General features: G+C 51.1%; 2 protein-coding genes across 3 annotated transcripts in view; one reads left to right on the top strand and one right to left on the bottom strand.

The window, feature by feature from the left end:
• Positions 1-279: 279 nt before the first annotated feature.
• Positions 280-7,350, top strand: LOC120957462 (paired box protein Pax-6-like). Its single transcript, XM_040379680.2, has 6 exons — positions 280-1,328; positions 3,212-3,231; positions 3,541-3,706; positions 3,789-3,969; positions 4,101-4,712; positions 5,686-7,350. Exons 1-6 carry the CDS (start codon positions 1,309-1,311, stop codon positions 6,385-6,387), a joined length of 1,701 nt encoding a protein of 566 aa, XP_040235614.2. The 5' UTR covers positions 280-1,308; the 3' UTR covers positions 6,388-7,350.
• A 64-nt stretch (positions 7,351-7,414) lies between these two features.
• Positions 7,415-9,834, bottom strand: part of LOC120957445 (uncharacterized) — a 13,325-nt gene continuing 10,905 nt past the window's right edge. For both annotated transcript variants that reach the window (XM_040379662.2, XM_040379669.2), the window contains exons 6-7: positions 9,691-9,834; positions 7,415-9,601 (exon numbers count right to left, since the gene is read on the bottom strand). The exon at positions 9,691-9,834 is cut by the window's right edge and continues 24 nt beyond it. In XM_040379662.2, coding sequence (XP_040235596.2) covers positions 8,226-9,601; positions 9,691-9,834 — 1,520 coding nt within the window. In that variant the 3' untranslated portion in view covers positions 7,415-8,225. The remainder of the gene's footprint in view (positions 9,602-9,690) is intronic.

The following is a 9,834-nucleotide window of genomic DNA, read 5'->3' as shown; positions in this document are numbered from 1 at the left end:
CCGGGCGACTCCGGGCGACTCCGGACGACTCCGGACGACTCCGACTCCGGGCGACTCCGGGCGATTCCGGACGATTCCGAGCGACTCCGGGTATTGCAGAGCGGACCTACCTTCCGGAGTGGATTCCGAATTTATCGGAGTCGGATCGGAGTCGACTCCGGATTTTTGCCAACTTTACCCATCACTAATTTGCTATCCCCTGCTTCAGTGGCAATCAATAGATGGCGCTGGTTACTTTGATTTCTTCTTGTAAAATTCAAAACGGTGTTCGTTTTATCCTCAAATTAAATAGATATTTAGTTATTCAGTGTTTGTTTTTCCGTTTCACAAGAATAAATTCAATCTCGATTTGATCTTCTTCACAAAAAATTTGATATGAGTTACAATTTTCCAACTATGAGTTTTCTTGCTTTCGGTTTATTTTATCTTGGCATGTTGGTTAATTGATGTTCTTTCATTTGCTTCCCGTAAGTAATGCAATTTTTCCAATGTGCATCTTAAAAAACATGCTTTAACCGTAGAGTTGGCAACCAGATTTACACACGTAAGTTGGCAACCGGCATACCCGGGTATTCCACACGTTTTGATACAAAAAATTAACGATTTTCATAGGTAAACAATGCTTTTATATTTTAATGCTGTAAGCAAGTAATGCCGACCACATATTGTCTTCTATTTCATTTATTCATTTAGTTTATTCATTTTATTATAAAAATAACGGTCAAATTGAAATTTGGAATCGCTTGAATTTGACTCGAAAATAAGCACAATACGGAAAGAGGAAGAAGAGAAACGTCATTCTCCATACAAAATGTATGGAATACCCGGGTATGCTGGTTGCCAACTTACGTGGTAAAGTTAAAAAAAATCAAAATAAAATACTTATAGGCTGTTTAAAATTACAACTTATGCACCAAAAAATCAGAAATTAAAAGTTGGGAGGCTACGGAAAATTTCAGGTCAATAAAAGCAATGAATCAAAAGTTATTGCAGTTTAAAGTTAAAAAAAATACCCGAGTATCCGGTTGCCAACTTAAAGGTTAATGTTCCGTTTTCTTTCCATTTCTGTCTGTCGCTATTCGATGATCCTGTTCACCCCTTCAACCCGACGCTCTAGACGCAAATTCGCCACCAAACGTCAGCCCGTCAGCCTTGGCGTTGACGGTAAAATCTCACCCCTTGTCAGCGCCCCCTGAACCACACCCCTCCCGCCACCCCCCTCCAACCTACCAACACGCACACACACAGGCGTGCGCGCGCACACACAGCATCCCCTGTCAGTGTACAGTTTGGTGTGGATTTGATTTAATGGCTCTGATACACGCAAGGTAAACAGAATGTGCGGAAACATAAACAAACCGTCGCTTTTGGCGACTATTTCCACCGTTCGGACGTGCGGGCCGGCGCCCGGCACCGGCAAAAATCGTTTGTGGGTCGCAAAAATCACGCCAGCGGTGAGAAATCGCCCCAAAACGTACCGTTTCCGCATGACTGATTTTCACGTTCAATTTGCATTCGATTAGAGGCACCCGACGGCAGGCGGGTTTTCGCCACAGCGTACCGTTCGGCAGGAATGTGTGCGCCTCGGCATCATGGCTGCCTGCCCGTTGCTACACAAGTGTCTGTCTGTGTGTGAGTGTGGTTTTGGTGTGTGTGTGTGTGTATGGGAGCAGGATGTGCTGTCAGTTTTGGTAGCAGCGCATGCTTTGCGCTTTTATTCGAAACAAAAACCCTTCGTGCCTGTTTGGTGCTGTAAAAAGTTACAAGGAAATGGCGGCAAAGGTGCAAACGGCCACAGTTTTGTTTAATTCGCGGAATGGCAATGCTTTTGGGGCAAGGGCACGGTCTGAACCCCGTTTCGCTGGAAAATCGTTCCATCTCGTACAAGTGGTTGTCCATCTTTTATGTGAATTTCAAAGAACAAACAACCCCAAAAGCACACATTTTTGTTTCGAGCGAAACCGGTATGAACTTTCCTCGTTAAAGGAAAGTGTGAAAAACTAATGTTTGAAAATAACACGACGCCCCTGGCTTTTCCCACCTTGAAACCGAAAAAGCGTACCGCCAATTTTTAAATTCGCTGCCCCGTATGGCGGCATTCCATTGCACATGCGCCGCGTTTCGAATCTCGATCCCATCTGGCACAAGCCACACACACACACACACACACACACACACACACACACGGTTAAAAAAAGGTACAAAAATTGAACGTTTGAAAATCAAAAATGCCACAAGCGCGACTAGAAACGGTTCCGAAATGGGAATGCGTACACTGCTGGAAATAATATTCGTTTTACAGCGCCTTCTTCATATCTATTGTTGTGCATCATCATCATACAGCCACACACACACACACACACACACTCACACTGATTCACATTCCCACGTACACTCCACAAGATTGAGTTGCGATAAAAATAGAAGGAAAAGTACGCGCGCGCGTCCACAATTCACACTTCAAACGCGGCCATGCTTGCCAACAACAGATGGCTTCCTGTTACTTTACTAATGTTTGCTGAAAAAAAAAAGAGTGCTCAACACACATCAAAGCAATGTTTGTGTCTGGCTGTGGGTTTTTTTGTTTTGTTTTTATCATGCGTCTGTCTGATTTCCGGCGGAAGCACAGACAGACAGCCAGGAAGCACATCTGCCGTTAGTGTAGGCTCCGGAAAATCAGAACGAACGTTTAACAAAACCAAATTTTCATTTGAAAACCTCCCCCCCCTCCCCCCTAGTGGTTTCCCCTCTCTCTCTTCACCTTTCCTGAACTTTGCAGCATGGGTCCAGCGTTCGTACTTATCGGGCGCTTTCGCACCGCACGTAAGTAGCAAGCGAGCACGTGGTCGCTGCGGCAAGATGGCGCCGATAACGGGAACACTAGAAGAGCAAAGTAGTAGAAGCGGGTAGCGTAGTGTGTTGGCGCAAGAGAACAGAACGCTCGCTGTCTGATGTCCGGTGGATGGGAAAGGAAGCGATAGACAGCGAGTGTGAAAATGGGTAAAAATACGATCTCTGGTACATGTATGCCACATTTGTTGGCAAATTTCGCCCCAAACGCATCGTAAAACAATGAGACACGAGCGAAGCTCGGTATGTTTGCCGGTAAACACTGTTGCTAACTATGTTCACTTTTCTTTCCATCTCTTGCCCCCTCCCCCCACCCCTTCATACACATTCCTTGCCACCACTTCTACTTCAAACACTGCAGCATGGAGTACAAAAACGAAGGTAATCGAACGAAACTGGTTGATTGTGCTAATGTTTAGTTTCCTGAGTTTTCTGCCCCGGGCTGGATCGTTTATTCCTTTTTCTGAGTTTGTCACCCGCACTCCGTTATGCGTTTTTTTTTGTCGGTTTTACTTTTTTACGTTTTACAGGCTTGTTTTCGGGAGTTCTGGACACTGTTGAAGATCTCGAGCTATCGAGAGGCTTCGCTTTGGGAGTCCACCTTTTTGGGGAATCTGGGGGAGTTCGGGAGCGTGCAATATTACTAATTCCATTCGTTCTATTCCATTCGTCCACTGCCCTTCGCCACAGGCCACAGCGGCGTCAATCAGCTGGGAGGTATATTCGTTGGCGGTAGACCTCTGCCTGATTCCACACGCCAACGCATCGTGGAGCTGGCCCATGCCGGTGCCCGACCATGTGATATCTCGCGCATCCTGCAGGTGTCTAACGGATGCGTTAGCAAAATTCTCGGCCGGTAAGCGGATCCCACTGCGGATGCACGGGTGAAGCAGGGAGCATAAATCTAATCCAACAGTTGTCCATGCCAATCACAACAGCTACTATGAAACGGGCAGCATCCGACCGCGAGCCATCGGGGGCTCGAAGCCGCGGGTCGCTACGCCGGAGGTGGTCAACAAGATCTCACAGTTCAAGAACAACTGCCCGAACATCTTCGCCTGGGAGATCCGGGACAAGCTGCTGAACGAGCGGATCTGCACGCCGGAAAACATCCCGAGCGTAAGTGTGGCCGCACCTTTGCTGCTGCTTTTTTGATGTCAACAATCCGCCAATTTCGCCCAGATATTCCAACTCCAACTCAAATTCTGCGTTATTTGACGCTCCACGTGTCAACTCGCCCACATGCCTAGGTTTCTTCAATCAACCGGGTACTGCGCAATCTGGCCGCCCAGAAGGAGTTCAGCAAGAAGCCGCACTCGGCGGACGCGCTCAGCGACGACGTCGGCGGGTATCTGCAGGGCAAATCGCTCAACGATGCCTCCTTCATACACTACAAGTACGGCGACAGCTGCCGGTCGATGCAGGGCGCGGAGTCGGTGCTGCGCATCAACGACACGTACAGCCGAGCGGGCGGTGGCGGTGGTGGACCTGCTGCCGGCGGTGGTGGAGGCGGTGGAGCTGTACCCGGAGGGCCCGGTTCGGAGTCGACCGATGTGAAGCCGATGTCGGACGATGGGACGAAGAATCCGTTCGCCAAGCACTGCTTCACCAACCTAGACGCGGGGGTGCCGGGGGCGGGCACGGGGACGCCTGGGCAGGGTGGCCCCGGGACGAAGCAGGTCTTCGTCGACAATGATACCGAGCGGCTGAGCCTGAAGCGGAAGCTGCAGCGCAACCGGACGTCCTTCACCGTCGACCAGATCGAGTTTCTCGAGAAGGAGTTCGAGCGAACGCACTATCCGGACGTGTTTTCGCGCGAACGATTGTCTTCCAAAACGAACCTGCCGGAAGCGAGAATACAGGTGAGCTACATCGAGGTTAATTGGTTGAGGCTATTTTGGCTACCCATCGGGTGCTGTACCAGGATGCAATTCAACTATGAGCGCCTCCAGGTGGTGTTATCTCCAAGAGTCTTGAGTATATTGAATGTCCACAAAATATTGTATGGTCTGATGGTGCAAGACACACCTGTTGCGATGATTTCATGAGTTTAATGAGTTCAAGCTTTTTCGAACCTAGAGATGAGTTTTGCACAGAGTTGGATAAGTATGGTAGCGGTTCAGGAACAGTTCTCGGATCAGATTAGGTTATTGATCAGTTCGCGAACCGGTACAAATTTAAGGCTAGCTCTAGGACGGGAGGTCAGAATCTGTTCCAGGATGAGCTTGATATCTGTTCCAGGATAGGTATGAGTTCTGTATTAGTTTCAGAACGATTATGGATTAATTTACAGTTCCAAGATCGGTTTGGCTTCAGTATATGTTCATGATTAGTTCAAAGACAAAGGGGTTTGGGTTCATAAACATTTCCAGAATTCGTATGGGATCGGTATGGATTCAGGATGATTCTCAGTTCCAGTATGGTTGCAAGCTCTATCCCAAGATCGGTATGGATTCTTTATGATTTCCACTAACTGTATGGCTTCAGTATCATTTCTAGGACCTGTGTGGGTTCCAGAGCACACCAAACCCATGTTTGGCAAAAAGTTGCAAAACTGGTAGGGATGAAGACTCGTTCCAGGATTGGTATGAGTTCATTATTAGTTCCAATCTGATATGAGTTCAACGCCATTTCCAGACCCTATATGCGTTCAGGAATAGTACTAAGAACTCTTCTTCTTCTATACTCTTAGAACTTCTTTGTACTCTGTAAGAATCCCTTACATGCATTTCATAATACATTCATTTGTTGCTTCCAACACATGTAAGTTAAGCCTTCCAACACACAGCAGCTTAAGTCGTCTAACCACACCCTTCACTGTCCCATTTCCCGCAGGTGTGGTTCTCGAACCGGCGGGCCAAGTGGCGCCGGGAGGAGAAGCAGCGCTCGCAGGCCGTGTCCGAGGGCAGCTCGTCGGCGGCGGCCGCAGCAGCGGCTGCAGCGGCAGCAGCCGCCGCTGTCGCCGTGCAGAACGCGTCCATCTCCTCCTGCTCGCTGAATCTCACCGCGCCGCTCGTCTCGCACGTGTACGACTCGAACATGTGCGTGGAGGACTCGAACAGCAACTACCTGAGCAAAACGTACCCGCTGGAACCGTCGTTCCAGAACCTGGACGCGCTGAAGTCGCCGTCCGCGCCGAACCATCCGGCCGCCCCGCAGCAGCTCTCGCCGGCCGCCATGTCCTTCAAGCTGTCCTTCCCGAACGCCAACCCGAACGGAGGCGTCGGCCCGAACAATGGCGGCGGTGGGGGCGGCGGCGGTGCGGCGCCCGACGGCTCGGCCGCGAACCTGATGGGACCGTCCCTTGGCACCAATGCCGGCTTCCCGCACGCATCTACCTCAGACGACAAGTCGCTGTACAACCATTTCGCCTACTCGGCCGCCGCCAACATGCACCACAGCGCCTACTCGGCCGCGGCGGCGGCCGCCGTCGACCAGTCCTACAACGGGATGTACCTGAAGAACCAGCTGTACAACCTGCCGGCCAACGCCGGCGTCCTCAGCTTCCAGTCCACGCTCGAGTGGAACAAGAGTTAATGGCACGGGGCCGCCCTCGAGTCGGCTCCCTCGACCGGGTGCGATCGGTACCAGTAGCGCTACCCGGCCGCACGCGACCCCGCTAAACTGAAGCCTGATTTCACAGCCAGCCGATGGGGGGGGCCGGAGGGCGAAGAAGCGATGACGAGTGGCAGTAGAGCAAAATAGACACACATACGACACACACACACGCACACAAGCAGTACATTTATACATGTAATACAATTTAACTCGATGGTGCATAGTGGGAATGGTGGGAAGGGGAAGGGTGAGGTGGTATGGTGGTTGGGTGGAGAGACGAGGGAAAAGAAAACGGAAAACATGACGAGCGTGGTACTTAGTGCGGGAGATATGTTACTGAAAGGAATGAAAATATCATTTAAAAAAGATGCATTCTTTCATATAAGATGGCGCAGCTAACGTGATCGACTTTGGCGACAGCCTACACAGAAGTAAACTAAAAAGGAGAAGAGGAGAGGAAACAGATGGTTGTTCTGATTGTTTGAACTATGAAGGTATTTTTTATAAAAGTAAACACACACACACACACACACACACACACACACACACACACACACACACACACACACACACACACACACACACACACACACACACACACGCTCACACACGCACACTTGGTAGCGAACAGGAGCAGTTGGTGCAAAGACAAAAACAAAACACTAGAAACGCCAATAAAGTATTAAAACCGCTGTTGCGAACATGGGAAACATATAAGAAAGTAATGAGCGAGAAGAGAAAAAAAACATAGAAGAAAAACGTAAAATAACAACAACAACAAAAAACGAAAACACACGCACAACCAGCAAGGGCAAGAACAAAAACCCTAATTCCATACTTTGGGCAAAAACCACAAAACACAAAAAAATGGAAACAAACAAACGGAATGTACAATAAATAGTGAAATCTTATTATTATTCCTGGCGCAAGGCGCCCATTGTACGTGTACCGCGTGCGTTCGCTTTTCTTTCCATTGTATCACCTTCTTCTTCTTCTTCTTCTCAGATTTCAGTTTTTGTGCTCGGAGCCGGACAGCTCCGAGCCGTGGCATAATGCAGCAAAAGGGGATCGGTCGTTTTATTTGCTTTGTGTTGGTTGGTTTGTTTTATACATATAGTTCATGTTTTGCTTATTAATTCACACATCGAGTCCCTTGTTTTCTTCACTTCTTTTTTTTGTTTGTTTGTTTGTTTGTTTTTAATTTGTTATGTTTTCTTCTACTTCTTCTCTCTTTCTCTTCTGCTCTACTTCTCTTGTTTTCTTTTTGCGCTCTCTTGTTTCACGTTTCGTTATCTTTTGCTTCTCCTACTGGCTCGTTTCGCGCTTTGTGCTTCTCTTTTTATCTCTCTCTTTCTCTCTCTCTCTCTCTCTTTCTCTCTCTATCTCTCTCTTTCTTTCTCTCTCTATCTTGTTATCTGTTTCTCATCTGGTTAAGTCTTAAAAGTTTGTAATTGAAAAAATAATGTTTCATCTGGATGTCGGAAAACGAGCGCATTGTTTTTGTTTTGTTTCTTCTTCTGTGTTGCTTTCGAAATAGAAAGGTGAACAATCGTTTTGCTACTACTTGTTTGTTAAATGAGGCTCCCTTTTCCCTTCTTCCCCCCTTTCCCACACGTGAAGACTGCTGCTCCTTCGGTCCCCCATCGCGAGTAAATGCACCAAATGAAGGGGTAACTTTTGCTTTAACTTCTTCCAACAAACAAAAATAGGCAATCACTGACCCCGCAATCTTCCCCAGCCCCCATTCCCACTCTCGGCTCGCTTTACTCCGCACCCCAACTACCGGCGGTTGGCGTGTGGTAGCGGGCCGTCTACTCTCATCCCTTCAGCACGTTCTCACTCTTTAGGAACTCATCGGTAAGGTCGAGCCCGTTGCGCGGCACGGGACTGTGGGCGAACGGGTGGCAATCGTCGTTCGACTGCTGCTGCTGCTGCTGTGCCTGGTGTTCGCGCATGGCCGCCCGCAGATGCTCGCCGGTCGGATCGAACTGGCCGCAGCCATCGTTGCCGGCCCGGGCGTCCTCGTTGCAGCTCCGGCCGAGCGCGTGCGGATTGTTGTGATGGTGGCCCAGCATCGTGCCGAGCGGGACGCCGCTGCCCGGTCCGCCCGGCCCACCCGCCACACCGCCGATCCCATTGCCGCCGCCGCCGCCGCCCCCACCGCCCCCTCCGCCCCCGCCGATGCTGGCGTTCGACGAGACGACGGCCTGCGCCTGGGACACGGCGAGCCGCAGGGCGGCCTCCGCCTGCGAGCGCAGGATCGCCTCCGCCTGCTGGATCCGTATCGCCGTCTCCGAGGTAGCGGGACAGTGGTTCTGCCCGATCGACGACTCTGCGGACGCCACGGGATATTTTTGCCGGTTAGCTAGTGAGTATTTGGAGTCGTTAAAACTAAGCATATTACTTTTCTTCTTCAACGGACCGAGGTTCGCGTTACCGTGCAGCTCGCCGTGCATGGTGTTGCTCTTGAACGTCTGGCCGATGCGCATCGCGGTCGCGAGGTTCACCACCGCCGCCTGCACCGCCGACGGCGTGCCCTCGTTCAGCATCAGGTCCGGCTCGAACTTCGGCTCCTGGATCATCATCATGCGCGAAAATTGACTATTGTTGCTATCCATCGCACTGCCCCCGACGCCGCCACCGCCGCCGCCGCCGCCACCACCACCACAGATGCCGCCGGGCCCCGTCACCCCGTTCGGGCCGCTGCCGTTCGATCCACCGAGCCCTCCGTTGGTGCCGCCAAACGGCAGCCCGTGCGGATTGGGCAGCCGATGATTGTCGAACACGGAGCCGGGGCCGATGCCACCGCCACTGCTACCGGCATTGCCGCCTCCGCTGCCTCCCACACCGCCGCCGCTACCACCTCCGCCATTGCTGCCACCCACCCCGCTTTCGCCGTTCTTTTCCGAGCCCATGGTGGACGAGTTTTCCGAGTAGTTGAGCGGCGAGATGCTGTTGTGCGTGAGCTCCTTCACCGTCACCATCGCGCTGGACAGGCCCGGCACGCCCACGCCACCACCACTGCTACCGCCGCCGCCGCCGGCACCACTACCACCACCCATTCCTACCATGCTGGTACCGCTGGCGGCCGATTCTTTCTCGCGCTGCTCCACCACCGCCTTGGTGAACATGTACTGAGCGGCGAACTGATGCTTCGGGTCCATCTTCATGTGCTCGATGTGTGTGATGAGCCCTGCGAAAAACAACAACAACAACAACGACAAAAATACCCCAAAACATTAGCGTGTTTGTCGTTTCGAAATGTCCGGCGCAGGCACCTACCTGACTCGTGCGTAAAGACGGCCTGGCACACCGAGCACGGCCACATCTGCAGGTTCGAGCGGAAGGTGGGCGTGCGGGGATGCGTCAGCAGATGCTTCCGCAGGCAGCCCTCGTTCACGTAGTGCTTCCCGCACATCGGACACG

The sequence above is a fragment of the Anopheles coluzzii genome, chromosome X, assembly GCF_943734685.1.
Source record: "Anopheles coluzzii chromosome X, AcolN3, whole genome shotgun sequence".
Taxonomy (NCBI): domain Eukaryota; kingdom Metazoa; phylum Arthropoda; class Insecta; order Diptera; family Culicidae; genus Anopheles; species Anopheles coluzzii.
Note: the sequence above shows the minus strand (reverse complement) of the source record. Positions and strands in the feature narration are given on the sequence as shown.

Excerpts from the sequence above, each read along its gene's own strand:
- LOC120957462 (XM_040379680.2), top strand. The coding sequence starts at position 1,309 with ATGGCTCTGATACACGCAAG. Across the intron at positions 3,707-3,788 it reads GTTAGCAAAATTCTCGGCCG|CTACTATGAAACGGGCAGCA; the intron begins GTAAGCGGATCC and ends CAATCACAACAG. Across the intron at positions 4,713-5,685 it reads TGCCGGAAGCGAGAATACAG|GTGTGGTTCTCGAACCGGCG; the intron begins GTGAGCTACATC and ends CATTTCCCGCAG.